This window comes from Podarcis pityusensis (genome assembly GCF_964106645.2).
Source record: "Podarcis pityusensis genome assembly, chromosome: 14".
Classification (NCBI taxonomy): domain Eukaryota; kingdom Metazoa; phylum Chordata; class Lepidosauria; order Squamata; family Lacertidae; genus Podarcis; species Podarcis pityusensis.
In genome coordinates this window covers 951834-976448 of record NC_138039.1, presented here as the reverse complement: position 1 = coordinate 976448, position 24615 = coordinate 951834, and the positions used below count along the sequence as shown (strand labels likewise).

The window sequence follows — 24615 nt, the reverse complement described above, 5'->3', positions numbered from 1 at the left end:
ACCTCCTTGGCTCTTTCTATCTATGGGACCAGCACGGGTAGCCGGGCCTGGTGAACTTTTAATTCCTTACCCCTACGGTTATGATTCGTGGGTTCCCACTTAATTTTATTTTGATTTTAAATGTGATTCGAATTGTATTTTAAACTAATTGATTTTGTGTTTTTAATGTATTATATATTTGGTGTTAGCCGCCCTGAGCCCGGTCTCAGCTGGGGATGTCAGGGTATAAATAAATGTTATTTGTTATTATTATTATTATTATTATTATTATTAAATGAAAATTTCATTTGGCTCATTGAAGGACTAACAGGAAGAATGGCATAGGGCAATCTATACAGGGATAGCAGCCTCTGAAGTCAACTTCTGCAGTAGTCGGTGTCCTCATTGAAATACATCACCTCTGTAGGAGGTACCAGGGGTGGGTTTGAATTGTTGGAGGGGTTGAGAACTAAGAGGCTCATTCATACCTGTCTGTTGGGAGTGTCTGAAGGTTGTCCCTTATTGGACCTGGTTTTCGAAGAAGTTGGTGTTGGTGCAAAGCAAAATGTAGCACTCCTGACAGGCGATACATTTAAATATTTGTGGGGGTGGAGAATGAAGTTGTAATGCACAAATTTTTACTTTCATTTATGTTAATAGCTGCACAGATCAAAAGTGCAGGAAAATGACAGATGAACTAGCATTTGAAGTATAGTTCCGCAGACTCTGGAACTTTGCCCTGGCAGAGAAATTAACATTTAACATAAAAGTGGCCAAAGTCAAGGTTAAATCAATGAATTATTATGTTACCATTTTCAGAGTACAGCAGTGTGCAGGCAGGCATTAGATGTGTCAAATGCATTTCTTAAACTCTGTGATAAACTCAGTTGCCTTACCCAGAAATGAAATATTGGAGACTGGGCAATAATTGGCCATAATGTTTGGGTCCAGCAATTTTTTTTAAGAAGCTGTATAATAACTGCCTCTTTAAGGGTTTGAAGGAAGTATGACAGTATGCCATGCAACAAACATTTGGGGCCTTTCCAAATCAACTTGTTGATACACCAGAACCAATTCGACACTCCAGTCAATTGAGGTTTTATATTATAAAATGCGAAATAACTTCATCACTTGAGAGTCCATTCCTTTACTGGTTTTGAGGTTTTATGCTTCTCTAGTATTTTATATCCAAACCTTGCTTACACAATAAATCACTTGAATAGCCTGGGGCTTCTGTAATGGTTGCCTGACTGGGATGGTTTCTATAAACCACCAATGGTGTAACCTATGACACCCCCCTTCCCATCAGATGTTGTTGGACTCCAACTCCCTTCAGTCTCTGCCCACATGGCTAATGTTTAGGGGTGATGGGAGTTGTAGTCCAGCCATATATGGAGGGCCACTGGTTTCCTGCCCCTGCTATAAACCATTGCAGCCATGTGTGTGTGTGTGTGTTGTGCTTTTCTGAACAAGTACACCTTGTGAGGAAGGGGCTCTTGATATTGTGTGTCAACTGAGATCTTCCTCCTGGTCCCTTCTAGTGAGCTGGAAGGCAGGATATAAAAATAAGATAAATGATGAATTAGAGCCGCTTCTCTATCTTTTATGGACTATGTTTTCAGCTTTAACATTCTGTATCTGTGGCCGTGAGAACTAGAATCTTTTTTCTTTTCTTTTTTAAGATGGCATTTCCATTATTCCAAACAGATTATCTAAGTACAAGTGCATTCACTGTATTTTTGTTTAATTATAGGTAGGCTTCCATTAAGTGGTTATAGCTTTTCTCATATGTGATACTACTTTCCTTTATGCTCAAGTGATTTTAATTCTATTCCCAAATATTCAAGGAAGGAAAAAGGACAACTAAGTGTGCTGTGCAACCTGTTGGCAACATCCCATGGACTGCATTTGAGAAACCTTTTGCCAAGAATCCTGAAATTTATACAGATTGGACATGCTAAGATTTGCAATGTCAGTGCTATTTAAAAGAGACACATTAATCTTGCAGTGTTTTTCTCTTTTGGCTTCCAGACATGCCCTTCATGTAATACTACATTGGCATCTGCTTCTGCTGCAAGTATAGAGGAAGGAGCTATCCAAAATGGGGGTCAGGATGAACATAAAAACAGCACAAAGGTAACACTAATTTATCAGCTTGCATTCTTCTCTAGCTCCTCTGCCCCATTCTTGGTAAGTCCAAGATTTGGAAACTCACTTAGGGTAGTCTCAAGAGAAAACTGACTTAACCACTGACATACAGAATTCCATTCTCAGAACTGATCTGTATACTTCCAGAAGTTGCGCTTGGGTGCTTCAGACCGATCATTTTGAACTATTAGCTATTAGTGATGTAACATTAGAGCCAGCAACAAAGTTCCATGACTAGCCTTATCTAGCTTTCTCCAATCCATGTTGTAGAAGAGTAATTTTTTTTAAAAAAAACCAGTGCTGGCCCAGGTATCAGATAAAAGGTGGCATAGGAATTTATTAAGTAAATAATAAATTGTAAAATAATGTTTGATCATGCCACTGATTTTGTGTGGAGCCAGTGTGCCTTAATTGGATAAGACTAGCTAGTTTCGGGCAAAAAGTGTAGGTTTCACAGTGATGTGAAAATCTTTGATAGTATTACATAGGTTTTACATAGAGATAATTGAAATTAATGAACATGGCTAAGTTAGGTCCATAAATTTCAGTAGCTCTACGCTGTATAAAATTTAGTTGAATACCATCCCTTCTGTTTCAGACAAGGGGTGTTTTGACTTGCAAAACAACAAATAATGTGCATAAAAATAATTTGCACTGTAAGAATATCCTGAAATTTTCTTCTGTCTTAATTGTTTGGTTCTGTTTACAAACCTGAAAATTGTTGAAAAAAGAAAGCTTGCAGGCTTTCTCACTCCAGATTATAAACTGTTTGAGCTGAGGCAGTTTTTCTGTCAAAATTTCTTGAGGATGAACAATAGAATGGCATGATCACTCTGTCTCTTTGTGCTTTTGCCCCTCCTTTGATCTGAATCAGGGCCCTGGAGGATGCAGTCCAAAGTCCCAGAATGGTCTTCTAAGTCCTCCACAAGAGGAGAAGCTGAGCAACAGCCAAACATCCCTTTATGAAATGTTGCAGGAGAAAGGAAGATGGGTTGGCGTGAGCTTGGACCAGTCACCACTTCTGCCACTGCGCTTCAAAAACATCAGGGAGAAAACGGACGCTCACTTTGTTGACGTGATAAAAGAAGACAGGTGAGAAGGATGGATGTGGTGGGGGGTGGGGGGAATCTCAGCTTCACATACACACTAGTGGGGTCTGAACTAGCAGCAACTGAATAGGAAAGGGGTATTGATCTCGTGGTGGATAGCTCAGTGGAAATATGGACCCAGTGCAGTGCATGGTAGCTGTGAAAAAAGCAAAATCCATGTTGGGGATCGTTAGGAAAGGGACTGAAAAGTAAACTGCTGATATGCTACTGCTGTCATACAAATCTGCAGTGCAACCACACTCGGGAGTGTTGTTTGTCGTTCTTGCCACCTCACCTCAGAAACAATGGCTGTAGAGCTGGAAAAGGGTCAGAAAAGGGCAATCGGAGTGATCAAGGGAAAGTTTGCAACATATGGTGCTTTTTAGTTTACCATTACAGAGGTACATAAGATTACAGTGGTGCCTCGCAAGATGAAATTAGTTCGTTCCGCGAATTTTTTCGTCTAGCGAATTTTTCGTCTTGCAAAGCACGAAATCCCATAGGAATGCATTGAAAATCAATTAATGCGTTCCTATAGTCAAAAAAAGTCCAAACAAAGCCAAATTTGGTACAACAAGAGTTTATTAAGTGCTCTTTAAAGTCACACATACTGTAAAGAGCATTTCAAAATTCAAACCCAGAATTTTTTTTAAAAAACAGCAGAGTGGCCCAATGGTCACAGAAAATCATAAAAATGCAGAAAAAAAACCACAAGCTTCCAGATTCTTGCAAACCCCTCCCCAACTGTTCCCCCACCCACCCAGCACACAGAAATTCAAATCCAGAATTTTTTTAAAAAAACAGCAGAGTGGCCCAACGGTCACAGAAAATCATAAAAATGCAGAAAAAAACACACAAGCTTCCAGATTCTTGCAAACCCCTCCCCAACACCAAGTCCTTGAATTCCAAACACCCCAACCCAAAATCCAAACCCCCCCAAAAAAGTTTTAAAAGCTTAACTTACCAAATGGCTGCAAAAGAACTTTTGGAAAAGCTTCAAAAATCACCAAAATCTTTAAAAACCTCAAAAAAGGCTACTATGTACACTGCGTTCTATGAGTTGCTCCTCGAAGTCAAGTCGCAACTGTATTAACGGTGTTAAGAAAAAGGAAACAAACTTGCAAGACGTTTTCGTCTTGCGAAGCAAGCCCATACGGAAAATCGTCTTGCGAAGCAGCTCAAAAAATGGAAAACCCTTTCGTCTAGCGAGTTTTCCGTCTAGCGAGTTTTCCGTCTTGCGGGGCACCACTGTATGCATTGTGTAGAGAAACTGGGTAGACTTAAGTTTTCCCCAACCTCCCGTACGAAAACCCAGTAGAGTCATCACACAGCACACACTTAAACTGGATTTCACTACCAAGTGATATTGTGGCAGTCATCCACTTAGCTGGCTTTAAAATGGGATGAGGCAAGAAAATGTACTACCTTTGGGGAAACAGGCTTTGAATACCAGTTGCTATGAAACAACATTGGGGAGAGGGCCCTCGTGTTCTCCTTTTGGCCCCTGTGGGAAATGGGATGTTGGATTAAATAGCTGTTTGGTCTGATCCATCAGGGTTCTTCACATGTTCTTAAATAACTAGTCACAGTTTTTAAATAAATATTTTCAGGAGGCGACTGTGAGATTTGTCTAAGCAGCGCCTTGTTAGGTGGGCAGTTGGCCATGAGCAGTCAAGCCCCAGCGAAGCACCCGGTCTCTCCAGGGGTTTTGGTGTTTCTCCCCTGCTTTGACGAGGGCACCCTAGTGAGCACTGCAGCATCTCTGAGACCTGGTGTGATAGAGTGGCTGTGAGCATGAGTTGGGAGCAAAGTAGTTCCCAGTTCTAAATTCATGTTCTGCATTAACTTGCTAGGTTACTCGCCTCTCAGCCTTTGTCCTCCACCTGCATGTGTGGATAATAACACTGGGCTACCTTATATGGGTGTTGCAAAGATGGTATGCAACATCTTAATCTTCCAGTAAGGATGCGGGTGGCGCTGTGGGTTAAACCACAGAGCCTAGGACTTGCCGATCAGAAGGTTGGCGGTTCGAATCCCCGCAACGGGATGAGCTCCCATTGCTATGTCCCTGCTCCTGCCAACCTAGCAGTTCGAAAGCACCTCAAAGTGCAAGTAGATAAATAGGTACCGTTCTGACGGGAAGGTAAACGGTGTTTCTGTGCGCTGCTCTGGTTCGCCAGAAGCGGCTTAGTCATGCTGGCCACATGACCTGGAATCTGTAAGCCGGCTCCCTCGGCCAATAAAGCGAGATGAGTGCCGCAACCCCAGAGTCGGCTACGACTGGACCTAATGGTCAGGGGTCCCTTTACCTTTACCTTTAAGTTTTGCCATTTCTGCATACCCCAACAGTTTGTGCAAATTGGGTTTACATTTTGCCGCACAGGCTTGCTCCCCATCTTAGTGTAAATGGAAATTATTATTCTGCCACCCATCTGACTGGGTTGCCCCAGGCCCTCTGGGCAGCTTCCAACAAATTAAAACACAGTAAGTCTATGCACGAAGGAAGTAACATGCCACCTCATAACTTGCAGGACGTTAGTGCCATCCGTGGTGAGACTTTGAATCTGTAAATTGTGCAAGTGATGCAATCCTTGGGGACAACATGGGATGACATTTCCCATATAGAAGGGGGGTGTCTCAGAAGTTGAGTTACTTGCAAGATGTAGGTGGATCATTCTGCTGTTATGCCTCACCGTAATTGTAGCTCCGCTGGAGGCTGGTAGTCCAACCACCTGCAATGCCAGAATCTCCCTCAGCCAGTCCCTGCCTGCCTGCTTTCTTACTTCACAGTCCAGCAGGTAGCACACACTGTCAGCTGCTGCTTCTTCTTCTTCCTCCTCCTCCTCCTCCTCCTCCTCCTCTTCCTCTGTCTCAGTGTTGCCGTTACACAATCCAGTAGGGGGGAGGATAGGGACAAAATTAGAATTGGCTCTGTCTACCTGATGGAAATATTCTGAGCACTGCCTTCCTTCCTTGTGTGGAGACAGATACCGAATAGTGAGAGACTAAGAGCGGTTGCTCAACCAAGAAGTAACTTGGAAATGGGACATTAGGAATTGTTTCTTCAAATGATAACTGTGCAGAAGTAAACTCTTTTCTATTCTTCCTCTAGCTTGATGAAAGACTATTTTTTTAAGCCGCCCATTAACAGACTGAGCCTGAACTTCCTGGATCAGGAATTGGAGATGAACTATAGGAGCAGCTATCAAGAAGAGGTGTGTTTGTGTGTGTTGTGTATTGTGTATGTTCTGGTTGTCTCTGAGAAGCAAACTAATGAAGTGCTAATTTTTCATTTTTCACTGAAAAGTAGTCCTGGAGTGTTGCATTTTGTGGAGGGAGGGGTGCTTTATCATTGTCCTCTGCTCTTAATCTCACCCAGCCCAGTTGCTTTTCTCCCAGGGTTCTGAATTCATACTTCTGAACATACATTTGGAACTTCGTAAGAGGGGAGAGAGATGCTTTAACTCCTTCATGTCTGTGGCTTTTATGAGTTGTTTTGGAGGATGTGATGGTTTGTACTCGGTTCCTTTTTAGGCAGTTACTGAACTTGATGCCAGGATGGTTTAAGGATACAGAACCATGCACTGTTGCAGGAACCATAGAATCATAGAATTGTAGAGTTGTAGCGGATCCCAAGGGTCCTTTGGCCACCCCCCTGCAATGCAAGAATCTCAACTAAAGAATCCATGACAGATGGCCATCCAACCTCTGCTTAAAAACCTCCAGTGAGTCCAAGGGAATCCATTCCACCGCTGAACAGCTCTTTGCTGTCAGAAAGTTCTTCCTGATGTTGAGTCGGAATCTCCTTTCTTGTAACTTGAAGCCATGGGTTCGAGTCCTACCCTGGAGCAGGAGAAAATGAGCCTGCTCCATCTTTTGTGTGACAGCACCTGAACATCCTTTATAGCACAAAGGTCCATCACACTGTAAAGGTTCTCCATCCTTAAACCTCCTGAACATGCACTGCTACCCTGGGGGAGTTTCTCAACATTCATGGGAGCTTTGCCTCTTCTTAAATTGTAAGGTAGTTCCTAATAGCCAGTCTAAATTTGCGTTGCCGAAATCCCTCGTGTTTTGTTACACTATCACCGGTTCTGGTGAATAGTCCCTTTTGAAGACCCCAAAGCTGCAGCTGCCCCCTGCATTCAGCACTGCAATAAGTTGCCATTGAGAGTGTGGGATATAAGATACTGTCGGAAGGCAACTTAGCAGCTGGCAGCTGGACTGAGTGGCCTCCCGGAAGGAGAGCGCCTAGCAATGCAGTCAGAGCTGAGGAATGCACACAGCTGAAGAATAAAAGGCAGCTGGCTGCATTTCCCAAGCTGAGAACAAGAAAGCAGGTAAGGGTGGCAGTTTGGGGCAAAGGGGAGCCTAGAGCATAGAGTGTGGAGGTGCAGTAAGAGGATGGGAGGAAAGGAAGGAAGGAAAGCAAGAAGGTTGAGGACAGGGACAGAGGGGAAAGCTGCTGGGAAGCTTCACTCCAGAGCAGGAGGAACAGAAATAGTACGCTTTATTTCCTTGGGTTAAAAAAACATCCTTTTTACCCTATTATACTGAAGGAAGGCCAAAGGAGAGTAAAAAAGAATTTTTTAACCCAAGGAAATAAAGCATACAAATGGACAGAATCAGTGATGAGATATTTATATGTAAAAAAATTTGTACTGTTTGTTTTATATTTGTGTTTAAAAAAAATATATTATATTGCTCTTTGTAAATAGCTTGGAGGTCTTCAGTTGAACAGGTGGTATATACATTTTACTAAATAACGTAACACCTTCCTTCTGTCTCCTACCCCCAAAAGCTCTGTCTGTGCCATCGTATTTGACAGAAATGCCCACACTGGATTTGATTCTCCTTAAAAGACAAACAAGAAAGAAAGAAAGAGGGCACCCACATATTGGTGCACCGTCTCATTCTGTTCTTTTTGCCTTTATCTGAAACAGGTTATGAGGAACACCCCCGTGAAGACCTTCGCCAGCGCTACCTTTAGTTCACTTCTGGATGTTTTGCTGTCCACAACAGTCTTCCTCATCCTCTCTGTCACCTGCTTCCTGAAGCATGGGATGGCTGCAACTCCTCCCCCACCTGCAGCAGTGGTTGTGGTGGTCATTGCCATCCTGCTAGAGGCGCTGTCCCTTATCGTCTCCATTAGGTAAATGAGGCAGAGTCTGGATCACTCTCACCGGGCGCCTAGGATAGCAGCAGAGGCAGGGCCTGCTTCTTGGGTTTGAAATGGGAATAGCTAAGAATGGGATAGAGAGTTCTGTGAGGGCCTTCGTAGCTCTGTTGTATGGAAAACAGGCTCCTCCTTTCGCTACTTAGAGGTGAGCCAGGACTCAGATTTGTACTAGTGGTCCACCCTAGGCCAGGCAAAACCCACTTGAGTCACTTTGGACATAATTAAACGTGTAAGGCACCCTAAAGGTGAGAACATGACAGGAAGAGAGCAGGATCCAGCAAAATGGCGGGGCTGCCGCTGCTAGTCTGATTAAGAGAGGAAATCAAGCATTCCATTTCCTTGCGTAGAGGCCCGCTCTGAGTGAAGTGGCAGCTATACAGAGAGACTTGCAAAACCATTCCCCTCCGCTTCTTTGCCTTTCTAGGCTCAGTTCTGTCATAGATAGAAGCGGCTACACTGGCTGACTTGGATGTGTGTTGTTTTCAGAATGGTGTTCTTTCTGGAGGACGTAATGGCTTGCACAAAGCGGCTGTTGGAGGGGATTGCCGGCTGGTTGCCGCGACACTTCATTGGTGCCGTTTGGATCTCCCTCCCCGCTGTCGCAGTCTTCTCTCACTTCAGCTTGGAATTCGAAACAAACATTTATGTAAGTCATACATTGCTGAATCCCATAACTGGACTGGTTTTTCTGTGCTCCCGCTATATCCTGGGAGGAAGCAGGTAGAGGATCGAGATTGAGAACCACAAGCTGGCTCTCTCGCTTTCTTTCTTTTTTTCAAAATTCAGTTACCAGAAACGTTGGTGAGTAGATCTTCCCTGGGTGCCCAAACGTATGCAGGTTGCTTTCTTCCTGAGAGGAGTTGGAAGCAGTGCTGAGGGAGATGGGAAAGGAAGTGCCTGGCAGGCCCCAGTGAGCTGGCTATGGGTGCTTCATTCTTCAAAGGAGAGAGCGTAGGCAGCGTTGGAGAGGCTGGCTGCATGTGAAGCCAACATACGTTAAATGGAGTGAGCCTGAGGAGGGGAGGCAGTGCCAGATTTACATGTAAGCTAAACAAGCTGTAGCTTAGGGCCCCACTCTCTTGGGGCCCCCAAAAAAAATTTGACGGAAAAAAACCTGGATGTACATTTCCAAAATATAAGATAAAAAGCAAGTAAAATAAAACCTACATATAGCAACAGTGTAGGTCCATAAATATAGCATATATTCAACACAATAAACAGCGGCAATTTGTTGTTGACAAAGGACAGCTGGACATATAACGGGCCCCATTACCTTCCGTAGCTTAGGGCCTCACCAAACCTAAATCCAGCCCTGAGGGGAGGCATAATAACTAGTGAAATTTTGGTTTCGCAACCACAGCCATTAAAAAAAGAAAAAAAGTGGATTCCTGTGCATTTACTTAGACATCCCATTCCAATAGATCATATATGACTAATAGCTGCTGTTTCTGTTTGTTGCAGTATACCATGTTTATGTGTTCTGCAATTCTCATCACTATTGTCCAGTACTGTAACTTCTGCCAGCTCAGCTCCTGGATGAGATCATCTCTGGCCACTCTTGTTGGAGGAGTCTTGCTAGTTTTGCTGTGGGTGCCTCTGTGCCCTGACAGGTGAGCCTTTGGGGAAAAGTGGTGCTGCCTGCCTGTTGCCTGTGAGTTGGGACAGTGTCTTTTCCCCAGTGAGGAGTCTTGGAGAGCATCATCAGGAAGCTGGAGTGAAATAGGTGTTCTCTCTCCCTCTTCCACCTGCAAGCAGATTCACCAGGTGTCTTCGTTGATTAGAAGTGCTGCCACTTTAGCCATCAGATGTATACTTTGACGTTTTGTGAAGTAATGTGGTTAACCCCTGGGGGGAAGGAGGGTTGAGGCTGGTGTATAACTCTGTGTCAGAATGGGTATTTAGCAGCCCAGAATGAGATTTGGACAGTGGCAGTTAGGAGGGGTGTTTCGTTTTTCTCTTTTTGAGGGGTGTTTTTTGCAACTGTTCTTTTTTTTTTCCCCTCCATGCTTTTGATTTGTTGTTGTCAGTCTCTTGCGTTTTTGTTTCAGCTCTGTGGAGGAATCATATATTGAATCGGTAAAGAACTTTAGGTAAGCATTCATTGGATTTCCTTTCGTTTCTGGCTATTACTGAGCCTGGCAGCCTTTTCCCTAAGTCTTTATATCAACCAGCAGCATTTTTAGACCTTGAACAATTGCTTTCTCCTTCTCCCCCACCCCCAGCTTATATTCACAAGGTTTTGAGAAGCTCTGGTACTCTGTATCTGAAGTCATCATGCTTTACTGCATGATAGCCATCAGGTGGATGTCTATGCCTTTTCCTTTTTGGTTTGAGCTTGGATTTGAGGTTCCTTGCGTCCTGCCCATTATTGTTTGGTGTAAGGAAAATGGAAACGGCCAAGTGGAGGATAACCATCTCCAGTTTTTACTTAGATCATTTGTAATGTGACCAGTTTGTATTTCGGGTCAGCAGGTGCTTGGAGCCTCCAGCCTGAGCTTGCCCTATCACTGTCCTGATCCATAGGCCCAAAAGAGAGCCTGTGCAAGTGGTTTGATGTAGGGATACCAAAAAAGAATGTAAAAAATTCCAGAACGGCCAATTCTAGTGCATTTTTAGAATGCACTAGCCTGCAACACAGCCTGCAGAGCCTTTATGCCAGGCATAGGCAAACTCGGCCCTCCAGATGTTTTTCAGACTACAATTCCCATCATCCCTGACCACTGGTCCTGTTAGCTAGAGGTGATGGGAGTTGTAGTCCCAAAAACATCTGGAGGGCCGAGTTTGCCTATGCCTTCTTTATGCCGTTACAGACTCCGAAACGGGAAGCACTCATCATGACTTGGGTGCACCCTGGAAAACATTTATGCATCACTTACACAAAGCACAGCATATGTCAGTTTGGCCAGAACCTCCCCTTGATGAAGGCATGGGCGGCAGGCCCCCCAGTCTTACAGATAGCTCCCCTCCCTAGGCCAATAACTAAACGTCTCAAGCCCCCAGATAAGCATAACGTCAAAGCAAGCCAAGTAGCATAAACATAATGTGAGCTGATTCTGGCAGCGACTGCCAATTCGTCCTGAATTTATCTTGGCTACCAAGGTGGTGTTTACAGGCCTTCCCGAACATTTTCCCCGTTTGGTTCTACACGACCACCATGCTCATAAAACATGCACTATGCAGGTGTTAAAACGGCCTTTTCATGTCAGTTGAACTAAACACATTAAGGACCATCTTGTAGACCTGGTTATCTGACATGGACTAAGAAGCTGTAACATGTGAACCTTGGAGACAGCAGACATACATGAGGCTCATTGCCCATTTCTGAAGAAATGCTTGATGCAATATCTGATGCATTAAGGCAGAGTCACATTTTGTCAAGCAGTTGTTGCTGCAGTGGGAATAGTGGCCTGTGAATTTTCTTGCTGATCCAGTGCTTCTTGCATTTCAGTTTCAGCTCCATGGAAATCTTCAACTCTACACAGAACATCAGGTAATCATTAACATCTAGCGGTCTTCCTTGCACTTTCTGCTTTCTCCTCAAAGGCTTAAATGAAGTGCTATAACTTTTTTTTTTTAAAAAAGAAAGCTTTAAAAGAACTGTTATTTAAAACTATTACGGTGGTACCTTGGTTCTCAAACTTAATCCGTTCTGGAAGTCCATTCCAAAACCAAAGCATCCCTGCACTGATGAGAGTCATTGTTTGGATGGGGTTTTTTTATCCATTTCCACAGTCACACAATCAATCCGTAGCTGAACTGGGTTCCATACAGTCATAAAAACAAATTAACCAAAAAAGCCTCAAAGACAAAAACGCAAAATAAATAGCAAAAACAAAAGCGCCAAACTTAATCCATTCCGGAAGTCCATTTAACTTCCAAAATGTTCAGAAACCAAGGCACAGCTTCTGATTGGTGCAGGTGCCCCAGGAACAGTAGCTGACAGCCGCATTAGACGTTCAGCTTCTGAAAAATGTTCGAAAACCAGAACACTTACTTCCGGGTTTTCAGCGTTTGAGAACCAAGGCATTTGAGTACCAAGGCGTTTGAGAACCAAGGTACCGCTGTATGCTATAAAACCTTGCTTGTGTATTTATTAGAAACACTAAAAAAGGTCAATTGTACACTGAACTCCATGTCCAAAGAGTTAGACATCAGCAGCCTGCTTCAGAATTTAGCTCAGGAACAACCAAATTGACTGTAAAAAAATGCCAAATAAACTAGAGAAATATAACAGTTGCCTGGATTTTAAAAAAAGAAAAAATGCAGTGTGTGCCTACATCGGTGCTAGTTTTGAAGCCTGGTATATGTGGTGTCGTAGGGACGGGGGTGGCGCTGTGGATTAAACCACAGAGCCTAGGACTTGCCGATCAGAAGGTCGGCAGTTCGAATCCCCGCGACGGGGTGAGCTCCTGTTGCTCGGTCCCTGCTCCTGCCAACCTAGCAGTTTGAAAGCACGTCAAAGTGCAAGTAGATAAATAGGTACCGCTCCGGCAGGAAGGTAAACGGCATTTCCGTGTGCTGCTCTGGTTCGCCAGAAGCAGCTTAGTCATGCTGGCCACATGACCCGGAAGCTGTATGCCGGCTTCCTCGGCCAGTAAAGCGAGATGAGCACCGCAACCCCAGAGTCGGCCATGACTGGACCTAATCTACCTCTCTTTCAAATCAGAACCAGTGAAGGTCCTGTGTGAGTGCCTGGAGGCGGTTGGAGGATGGATGGCGGCTAATGGATTGAAGTTGAATCCTGACAAGACAGAAGTATTGTTTTGGGGGGACAGGGGGCGGGCTGGTGTGGAGGACTCCCTGGTCCTGAATAGGGTAACTGTGCCCCTGAAGGACCAGGTGCGCAGCCTGGGAGTCATTTTGGACTCACAGCTGTCCATGGAGGCGCAGGTCAATTCTGTATCCAGGGCAGCTGTCTACCAACTCCACCTGGTACGCAGGCTGAGACCCTACCTGCCCGCGGACTGTCTCGCCAGAGTGGTGCATGCTCTAGTTATCTCCCGCTTGGACTACTGCAATGCGCTCTACGTGGGGCTACCTTTGAAGGTGACCCGGAAATTACAACTAATCCAGAATGCGGCAGCTAGACTGGTGACTGGGGGCGGCCACCGAGACCACATAACACCGGTCTTGAAAGACCTACATTGGCTCCCAGTACGTTTCCGAGCACAATTCAAAGTGTTGGTGTTGACCTTTAAAGCCCTAAACGGCCTCGGCCCAGTATACCTGAAGGAGCGTCTCCACCCCCATCGTTCTGCCCGGACGCTGAGGTCCAGCGCCGAGGGCCTTCTGGCGGTTCCCTCATTGCGAGAAGCAAAGCTACAGGGAACCAGGCAGAGGGCCTTCTCGGTAGTGGCGCCTGCCCTGTGGAACGCCCTCCCATCAGATGTCAAAGTGATAAATAACTACCTGACATTTAGAAGGCATCTTAAGGCAGCCCTGTTCAGGGAAGCTTTTAATCTGTGATATTTTACTGTATTTTTTGTTTCTATGGAAGCCGCCCAGAGTGGCTGGGGAAACCCAGCCAGATGGGCGGGGTACAAATAATAAATTATTATTATTATTATCATTATTATTAATGGTCAGGGGTCCCCTTTACCTTTACCTTTATATGTGGTGTCACAGAAGCGAAAGTGAGGAGAAGAAACGCTCACCATGTGTCTGTACCCTAAATAATGGCAAGAACAGAAGTAGCTGTTTTCAGACTTAAGCAAATGGTTTTTCATTTAAGGGCTTGATCAACATCAAACTTCATTATTTTCATCACTTCATGGTGAATGTCTGAAGCCACCAAGGTATAGGTAAAACTCCAGTGGAATCCCTGGGACTAAGAAATGGAAATTCTAAATGTAGATTAAGCTCACTAAATCCTGCAATTATTACCTCTCCTATTCATTTCTGTTGATGTTTTGCTATATTTGGATTTCAGCTCCACAGAAATCTCCCCTCTTCAGTTAGAACAGAACTATAGGTAAGAATTGATACCTAGTTCCCAGTTTTTTGTGTTTTTCTTTTGCTTGCTTGATCATATTTCTGAAATGTAGAGAGTGGTGCAGTTAGATTAGTCAGTCATAGACATATTATCTGCAGATAACTGTGACAGATGAAGGTTAAACAGACTCTCACATGAAAACTTGGGAGACTCAAGTCTGACAGAATACTTTATTTGACATCTCAGGACCAAACTGGACATGATGTGATTTACCCAAGTAGTAACTAATTGTGACACTATCCGTGTATGTGTGTGAGAGAGTGGGAGGGAAGGTAGTCGGGAGAGGGGAAGTAAATAGCAATTGGAGAAAATCTGGATTGGAACAAAACTGGTACATCATGACACAAGTGGTGAACCTGCAAATAAATTTTGGTATTTTTAGAGGGTTCAGAAAATTGTGAAACATGATATACTATCAGGACCCAATTGGCCCTCTTAAATCTGTATACAGTGGTACCTCAGTTTTCGAACGTCTCCGTTGATGGAAGTTTCAGTTTTCGAACGCCGTAAACCCAGAAGTAAATGCTTCGTTTTTTAACTCGCCTTGGAAGTCAAACATGAAACGCGGCTTCCGTATTGAGTTTTCCATTTTGAGGCTTCTGTATTGAGTTTTCCGTTTCGGAACTCGAACGGTCTTCCAGAATGGATTACGTTGGAAAACTAAGGTACCACTGTACCAGCTAAAATAAATATTTGAAGAATAAGGATTTGATTGTTTGTCTTTTGACGGCAGCACAGAATTTTATTTGGTTTGCTCATTTTGTGTTTTATTTGCATATATTTAGTTAAATGTTTGGTATGTATACATTGGCCTCATATCTGAATGATAAAACTTCAAAAGAGTTTTAGGTTTTATTCAACTACGTTTTGCTTGGAGTATACCCATTGAAATGAATAAAACAATAAAACATTTTTGACAAAGAAACTAGGCAGTGTGGGTGGGTGGGTGGGTGGGTGGGTGTTCTGGATCTTTGCTCACCACAGCAGCACTGATCTGAATCTCCACTCCCCCCACTCCAAAAAAAAGTGAGTCCCATTGTGTGAATGACACAGTGTCTAGTTTGGTCCTGCGCATATGAAGTTGTCATAATTGTCTCTGTTGCCATGGGAGAATATAAAACCATATTTTAAAATAGAATAACATTTTAAAATAGAGTGATGTTGTGTGCTTGTGAGTAGAATATAGGAATATAAGAATAGAAAAAACATACAAATGCTTTTTTCTTTTCTTTTTCACAATGTGTGTGTGTCTATATTTTCTTTAAAAAATTAACTCCAGTTCCATAAGGAATCCATGCTACCGATCAACCTTGGAAGACTTCAGGAGGCCAGCAGACCTTATTGGCCATGAAGTGATTCTGGGCTTCTTCCTTCTCCTCCTCCTGGTTTGGTTCTTAAACCGTGAGTTTGAAGTGAGCTACCGTCTGCATTACCATGGAGACGTGGAAGCCGACCTTCACCGCACCAAGATCCAGAGCATGAGGGACCAGGCGGACTGGCTGCTGCGGAATATCATTCCCTACCACGTGGCGGAGCAGCTGAAAGTCTCACAGAGCTACTCCAAAAACCACGACAGTGGTGGCGTGATCTTTGCCAGCATCGTGAACTTCAGCGAGTTCTACGAGGAGAACTACGAAGGAGGCAAGGAGTGCTACCGAGTCCTGAACGAACTGATCGGGGACTTTGACGAGCTGCTAAGCAAGCCTGACTACAGCAACATTGAGAAGATCAAAACCATTGGGGCCACGTATATGGCCGCCTCTGGCCTGAACACGTCCCAGTGCCAAGACAGCAACAGCCCACACGGCCACTTGCAAACCCTCTTCGAATTTGCCAAAGAAATGATGCGAGTGGTTGATGACTTTAACAACAACATGCTGTGGTTCAATTTCAAACTACGGATTGGCTTCAACCACGGCCCCTTGACTGCCGGGGTCATTGGCACCACCAAGCTCCTGTATGACATTTGGGGTGACACTGTGAACATCGCCAGCAGGATGGACACGACGGGGGTGGAGTGTCGCATCCAGGTGAGCGAAGAGAGCTACCGCATCCTGAACAAAATGGGGTATGACTTTGATTACAGGGGGACGGTGAACGTGAAGGGCAAAGGGCAGATGAAGACCTTCCTGTACCCCAAGTGCATGGACAACGGTATTGTCCCCCACCACCAGTTATCTATATCTCCAGACATCCGTGTTCAAGTGGATGGCAGCATTGGGCGGTCTCCGACGGATGAGATCACCAACCTGGTGCCTTCTGTACAGAATTTGGACAAGACGCCCCACGTCTCGGACCATAATTTGGAGCTCAAGGGTGGGCTCCCCTGTTTCAAGAATCTCCCAAAAGAGACAGTGAAGCCAGAGGATGGGCGTAGGTTTGGTAAGTCTGTTGAGAAAAACGACTGCAAAGAAGCAGGTCCCGGTGAGACCAGTGAGCTGACTAAGCTGAATAACTCGCGGAGCGTATGATGCGCTGGAGTGGTTTGCTCTGTCTACAAGAGCGCAGGTGCTCTCGGCGGGCTGTGTACTCCTGGAGGAGGGGGCAGGAGAGGGAGTGGCTGGACGGCTCTGTCATCTGACTTTGGCAACGGGATCCGAGGGGGTCACTGGTGTGCCAGGGCTTTTGTGCCTCTCTCACCCCCCAGGTCCCCTTGGAACAGTCTTTCAGCTGAGATGAGACATCAAGTGCCTTCAGATAGACTCTGCTGGACTCCTTGTCTAGGAACAGAGGCACAAAGTTGACCATATGTTTGATGGATAAGCCGTGGTTATATCATTTTTATTGTTTCTCACTGGCACTACTATTTTGTTTTTGTTTTGCCTATTATGTTAAGCCTTTTGTATGTAAACACAGACAAATGCATGTTTAGCTGACTGACACAAACAGCCACTAAGGCAAGAGAGGAGTTGGCAGAGTTGCCCTCTGGGCAGCTGGAGGAGGAGGAGGAGCAGGGAGCTTGCCTTGGCAGTCCAGCACTTACCTGAAGTGATCCGTGGGCTGCTCTGTTTGCCATAATCAGACTCAAGTGCCCTTGTGTGTTCTGGGATGTGTGGCCTCTTGCCATTCACCCCACAGGCCTCTGCCGTGTGGGGATTGGCGCTGGCTGTACAGTGCTCCAGCGGCAGAAGCGTGCCAGTCTCAGCCTCAGGTGTTTCGCTTCTGACCTCTGCCAGGAGGGACTTCTGAGCATTTGGATGAAACTGTTTTCTCTAAATCTGGTCAGGCCTAAGAGAAAGATAATAAATGATAGGGGATTTTCTCCCTTCCTTTTTATTCCTCCCTTCCCCCTTAATTCTGTATTTGTGGGGACAGTAGGGATTGTAAGCAGTGGTGCCAATTGTAAGGCAGGTGCCCATTGAGCGTGTCTGCGTTCTCAGTCCAGCCTTTCTTTAGGCACAGTTGGTGCCAACAGCACTCAAGCTGTCAGACATGGCTGACTTAGCAGGGTTGGGGCACATATTTTGCCCTTATTGTGTATGCCCTTTGTGGGAGTTGGAATGAGAAGTCTGTTCAGAGCTGAAAAGCACAAGAGTAGGGAGATCATAAGCCTTCGGCGCTTTATTGTGTGGATTCAGTCAGAATGAACTCCCATTGACAATCTTTTTTTTGCATTTTCACTCCTGTTGTATTACTGAATGAAGAGTCAAACGTGTTTGACTCTTAATGCAGCCAAATTTTGTGATTCACCTAAAGGTGATGTAGCCAAGCATAAATCTGCCCCGCAAATACACATGCAGAATAAAGTAGGGGCTGTTCTACGTTTTTGCAAGTTTAGAAGACGTGAAAAGGGTTAAAGTACTTTAGGGTTAGGAAGCTTGTTGTTTCATAGAATACTTCCTCTTGCACTTTCTTATCCTGCAACCTAAATTGGTCCAGTAAAAAGCTAGCATCTCCTGTGTTCTGACCTTTGGAGTGAAATGGACAACTATGACCATTCTCATCAGCTGGTCACTTCTGTTATTTTGTTGACATGCTAATCTTCTTTAAAACTAAAGCCACACTCTTTTTCTTTTGGCTCAGTTGTTAAGAGCATCCCTGGAATTTATGATCATAAACGGGCTTTTGCTTGATAGCACATAGAATAACTTTTCTGTGGGCCACTCTCTTTTCTGTATGTCTCACATTCCGACACCCACACTGAGCAGCATTGTAATATGTGCATCTTTCGATAAAAGCCTTTGGGGCTGAACCAAGACAGGGGTAGTGAATTTCCAGTGCAGGGTGGTTCTAGGAGGACAATGCTGAACGGTTCTCAAAATGTAGTTAAAAACAATCTTACTTTCTTCAGCTCCAAGTACTGTACAGTACTAGCCTCCACTGTGGCTGCAATCCTAAGCACATTTACTAGGTAGTAACTCCAGCGTATGCAGTGGACTTAATTGTGAATAAAATGTGTAGGAGGAGGCTGTTCCCTGAGCTTGGCTTTCCAGAAGATTAGTATCATTTTGTAAACTTCTCTTGCCTCAGTCAAATCAAAGAAACTTTCGAAGGTAATCGCCAGGATTCTAGCTTCTGGTTTCTCAACTGAACTGCTGTTTTCTCCACGGCTGAGCTGATTTAGTCCCAAGGTGTTTCCAGGCCATCTGCAGCATACAGAACAGTGCTGGGGTTCAACAAGAGCTAAAAGTCAGAAGAGGAAAGTTTAAGGACACTGATAATAGCCAGCAAGGATGGTGGCTTGTGGTGGATCTGGCCCTGTGAGCATGAGAGGCTTTGGGGCCAACTGTCTTAATGTGTGACCTGCTTCTCTCAGTTGTGAGAATTATTGGAAACTTGCAGATTTCTAGCCACAAGGAATTTGGCTATTTACTTTTGTAAAAAGACTGCAATTACCCCGTCTTGGGGGAATGTTCCTAAGACGAGCTCTTTGCAGTGTAAAAAATGCTCAAATGGTTGAAGTCTTTTATTTCGTTTTTTAAAATTTGTGTAGGTGCTTCAGGCCCTTGGCAAATGTATCTTGCTCTCTGCCAGGCAGGTGATGTCTTTAGTCATAGGGCAGGGGTTGGCTTGCTCTTTCTCTGGCCGGGCACATGAAAGGTTATGTTCAGCTTGAATTTTAAAGGCTCTGATTGGTGTCTGCTTCATCCTGGATGCTGAAATAGCAGCGTCTCAGCTGCTCTTTGTGTGAATTCATGGGCTGCTCTCAACAACAGGGTTTCCTGCAATGGGACGTTGCCTGCAAAGCACTTTGCATATCGTTGCTTTTTCACATACCTCCCCAAAAGCATTTTATTTGCCAGGCAAAATACTTACACAGAGGTAGTAGAGAGCTCTTCTGCTGCTTGCCTGTGGAACGGTCCCCGAAGGCTTGTTGCCTGTACTTTAGGCCTTGGTGGATGCAGGGTGAGGAACCTGAAGGAGCCCTCCAGATGTTGCAAGGCTCCAGTTCCCATCACCCCTGCACATTGGCCAGGCTCGTTGCTGGGGCGGATGGGAATCCCAGCAGCAGCTGGAGGGCCACCGGTTCGTCACACCATGCCTAAAATTATAGCAATAAAACTGGAGCGCTACGTTGGTAGCAATAATGCAAGATGATTTACCTAGCGGTAAATACACACGCCTGGTGAGGGAGTAAGTAGTGGCATGCAAAGGAGGCAGTTGTTCCTTTGAAGATCAGGCTGGACATGAGCCAGGGATGTCATTTTGGGTTTTTTCAGCAGAAGCCTTATTTCCAGGGCTCTGGAACTAATGATGCTAATTGACTTGGCACTGAAAGGCTCACACCACAAACAGATATTTTAGCTAGAGTTGGGCTGGGAAGTCGGGTGGCAGAAGGAAATATCGGAGGGCGAAGGCAGGGGGAGGCGAGGTCTGCAGAAGCCTAGGTCTTCTGCTGCCAACTCCTTGGCAACAAAGTTTTGGGATGCACGAGGAAGTGCCCCAAAGAGAGCAAGTTCTGTTCTCCTGCTGTGCTCCAAGGTCTCTGAAAGCAGTAAATGAGGCTTTTTATTCAACGGCACTCATTGAGGCCTGCTTCAGTCCTACAGAAATCAATGAGACAAAGCACCTTTTAAGGACTAAATAACTACTTAATTATTTAGAACTTACTTTGCCTCATACGCTGACTATGTATAAATAGAAACAATGCGCTTGGCTTCTTCTCCAAAGGCTCTTTCAACTTGTCACTGGAGGCTTGTTGCCATTTGGCTTCCTAGCAGAGCCACATGATGAGATGGGTGGCTTCCCTTTTTCTTCCACAGGAGCTGGAGGGGTACCTGAGGGCTGGGTGTGCAAGGTGGAGGAAAATGCGCCTGTGTGACTTTGGCCGCTCTTGGGAACCCCACCCTCTCCTTGCCCCTCCTGTGAGCCGAAAGGCAGTGGCCACCAGCCCCTCCTCCTCCATCTGCCCCACATAGAGTCAGCATTCTGGGCACTTATTCCCACTCAGGTCCAGTTGGTGGGAGGAGGAGCTCTTGGTGTCCTGCTGAGAGTGTCCCACAGAGCTCTTTACTGCCTCTCCTCCGTTCTCTCCTCCCCCCATCCCACGCTCCTCATGCCTATACCTGCGATATGCCCCGTCCCCCCACTTACCTGGGGAGAAGCATCATAAAGCAGAAAGCGTTTCTGTTAGGCACTTCCTGGGTCTCCGAGGCATTAGCTTCTCCTCTTAGAAATTAGCCTAAGGCTAGTGTATCTCGGGTGTAAATACTGGTTGGTTTATGCACCGCAGCTGCACTCCTGCCTTCCTCTCTCTGACTTCAGCCGTTCTCCCGCCTGGCCGGGCCAGCGTCCTGCTTCTGCAGTAGCCATAGCCAAACATGACTTCCTGGAAATATAGCAGCAATGTAAACCAAGGGCTCCAAAGCATCCCTTTGGGGCAGCAGCTTTAAGGTTGTTGCCTCAATGTCAGGAGGACAAACAGAAGTAATAAAAAGCCCAAAGCCTTAACGAGATGGGGGAGGGGAACTCCACCTGAACAAGCAGAGTGGCAGTCCTGTGGCCTTGTCTCCGCGGGACGACTCCCTCTGCCTCTGTCCAGGGTGCCCGTTCCTTGAGGTGCTGGAGGCTTGGGTCCCCTTCTAGGGCCACGGAGGCTGCATGCTCCCCTCTTCCCACCCTCCGGTTGCTGCCATGGAGAGGGAGCCTGGCTCTTCACTTCTCAGGACCTGATGATTTAAAGCCAACTCCTTATTTTGATGGCAATACCCTTCAGAAACTCTTAACTGGCCTGGGCTTTGCATACTTGCGAAGAGCCGCTGGAAAGAATCGGTCAGTAGGACAGGGCAAGTCCTGGGCCCGGGTCAGGTGCCGGCTCAGCAGGAAATGCTGGAAGCAGCTTTGGGGGTCCAAGGCCACCTCTGGCTCTCTCTTCCTGGCTGACGCAAAGCAACCCTTTTGTTTCTTTAGCCCTCGGTGGGGAGGCTGGAGAGAGAGGCCTTCTGTGGGGCTGGTCCTTTGGAGCCTGACTTTCCCTTCTCAGAAAGCTCCTCCTGGTGGAGAACGAGAGTCCTCTGCAAACCATCCAAGACGGTTCACACTGGTGTTCTTCACCAGCAGTATCTACAGGGTTGTTTTAGACATGTACGGTTGTATTTTAATGTGTATTTATATTTTTATTTGGTTTTGAGATAATGCTGTTACTGGCCCTGAGGCTTTGTGTTGAATAAACTACTAGTTACTGGGGGGGGGTAGGGGGGGAAGAAGGGTGCCAGCCTTTAGGCAGCCTATGCAACACTATTTCAGTATTTGATATGCACAAATGAGCCTCCCCTATTTTTCATCATTTTAGCCTGGTGTGCTGAGAAACTTGGGAGAGGCAAAAGATGAAAGCAACTTGAAACTCCTTTCATTTTGTGAAAAAACACACACCACAGTATTGTCCTTCAGGTGCCTATCAGCTCCTGGTCTGCCTTGAAGAAGGGCTTTCCTGGAATATTGTCTCCATGCAGTATTGGTGTCAATGGGGAAATGCCCCAAATTCTGTACTTGCGAGCGCAGGTGTGAGCAGAAAACCACCCAGCTTTCTCCTCCTTTTCTGCGTCCACTACTCTGGTTGACATTGTCTTGCCCTCCCTGCAGAAAGGAAGAGCAGGCCCCTCCCCACACCAGGCGAGGAGGAGGAGGAGGAGGCAGTGGCTTCACAGAGTTTTGCTTGCTGGGAGTGCCAAAGGCCGTCCTTCACTACAGTAGCTTAACTGTAAATAGCCTGCATACGTCTGGCTCTAAAGACACACACACACACACAAAAAAAAGTATGTGTGAAATACTATATGTATATAGAAGGTAAATATACACATTCACTATGACTTGTTACTGCAGATCTGTAATCAATTGTATATTAAACGGTTTTCCTGTACTGGAGATTCCTTTGCGCCATCTTAAATTTGGTAGATCTGGAGAAGCGATTTTCGCGATTCACTTTGTGCCACTTTGTGGAAACGCTCGTTCTTCCGAGGGATAAGTGGGCTGGATTTACCTGCATGTGTTTCCCAAGAACTTGTGATCATTTGGCAGTGCCCTCGCGACAGACTCATAGGATGGTATGTATCTGTCTACTCAAGGTAGCAAAATGGCTTGGGGGCAAGTCATATATATGATGGAGAAGTTGGAATGATAATTTTTCAGTCAGTTGCCCTAACCTTGCCTGCTCTGCTTGGGCACTGTGAATGTATCTTGTAGCCAATTTCAGCTTCTGAAGGTGTTCCCCTTAGAATTGCACAGTGCTGCTACTTGTGTAAATGCAGGCACACTTTTCACAGTAACACAAACGTGTGGCCTTTCCCACCATTTCAAAGAGGAGCAGTTCTGGACAGTTCTATTCCATTTTTCTTTTCTTGGGAGGGTGGTGATGTCATCATTCAAGATTGCTAAATAATCTTCTCGTTTCAACCCTTCGCCTGCACTGCACAGCTGTTACAAACCTCTGAAAGCTAAAGGGTACCCAGGAAAGAACAGGATGCTAAAAGGTTATGCCCACCTCACCCCAAATAGCTTCCAAGCAATTTTTCTTTAGATACTTTGGCAGCGGAAGATCAGATATGGGTGAGGAAGAAATGAGATCAGAAATGGCTCTGAAAGTTGCGCGTCTTTCTAAAGAGGACTTTGAACCCTTCTATGACCTTCTAAAACAATTGCAGAAAGATTTAGCAGTGGAAAAAGGAATGCAGCCTTCAAAGGTTTTTAGAGATGAAATCAAAATGGAATTGGAAGACTTGCCTAAGAAATTTACTGAATGCCTGCTTCAGCTAATGAAGCTTTGGATTTAGCAATATGCCATAAATCCACCATTAAAAGACTCACTAAAACTGCATCAGACTTGCAACTTCATATGGAGTCCTGGGAGGATAGGAGTAGAATGGATAATTTATGACTGAAAGGAGCTCTGGAAAACAGGTATGAAAGCCCTTTTTGTTAACTTTTAAGCGTGAATGCAAACAGCATACAGAGAATGCATGAGGCTTCGGTACCCCCCTCCCCCACAAGACAGCAACCCTGTGATATAATAGCAAGAATTTATTATTATTTATTAAACTTGTATATTGCCCTATACCCGCAGGTCTCAGGGCAATTCACAGGATAAAATTGCAATATAAAAACACAAAATACATAAAATAAAACCAATAACAACCCAATAACACCCCCCCAACACATTTTAAAAGGGCAAAGGCTTGGTTAAAGAGGAATGTTTTTGTCTGGTGCCTAAAGGTGTATAATGAAAGCGCCAGGAGAACCTTCCTGGGGAGAGCATTCCACAAGCGGGGAACCACTGCAGAAAAGGCCCTGTTCTCACGTTGCTGCCCTCCAGACCTCACGTGGAGGAGGCACATGAAGAAAATGGCACATTCCTCCTTCAAATAAGCAGTTAAGAAAGTAGCAAGAGAATGAACAGAATTTATCATGGAAGGGAAGAAAGTCCACTACAAAAAAGGAACCTCAAAAAATACTACCCTACATGCTGCTGGAGTGAAATACTGATAGGGCTTCCCATTTAAACTTATTTTGCAGATAGCAATACTGATAGGGCTCAACTAAAGGAAAAGTGTATATGCGATATAAGACTGTGACACCAGATGGCGCTGTGGAGTCCCGTCTTTCCCTGCCTGATTTCCCTGTATGCGTTTACAATGCATTTAACTTAATCGCTTCTTTGACATCTCTAGATCCAGCCATCGTCACCATTCTGGCTGAAGCCAAACTAGCATTGGGAACAACTGGAGTTCCAGTACACAGAACAGGTGGAGGAGAGAAGCAGGCAATATGGATGGCAAGGGAGGTCAAAGAGAAAT

At 45.2% G+C, this 24615-nt stretch overlaps 1 protein-coding gene across 2 annotated transcripts in view; it reads left to right on the top strand.

Moving 5' to 3' along the window:
* ADCY9 (adenylate cyclase 9) overlaps nt 1–22685 on the top strand; it is a 29804-nt gene extending 7119 nt beyond the window's left edge. The window contains exons 3-12 of one of the 2 annotated variants that reach the window (XM_080981348.1): nt 2011–2115; nt 3104–3219; nt 6328–6430; nt 8159–8367; nt 8881–9040; nt 9856–10004; nt 10443–10484; nt 11843–11884; nt 14324–14365; nt 15666–22685. In XM_080981348.1, the coding sequence (XP_080837474.1) occupies nt 2011–2115; nt 3104–3219; nt 6328–6430; nt 8159–8367; nt 8881–9040; nt 9856–10004; nt 10443–10484; nt 11843–11884; nt 14324–14365; nt 15666–16857 (2160 nt within the window). In that variant the 3' untranslated portion in view covers nt 16858–22685. Of the gene's footprint in view, nt 1–2010; nt 2116–3001; nt 3220–6327; nt 6431–8158; nt 8368–8880; nt 9041–9855; nt 10005–10442; nt 10485–11842; nt 11885–14323; nt 14366–15665 lie in introns of both variants that reach the window. The other variant, XM_080981347.1, reaches the window with a different exon arrangement.
* The last annotated feature ends 1930 nt before the right edge of the window (nt 22686–24615 follow it).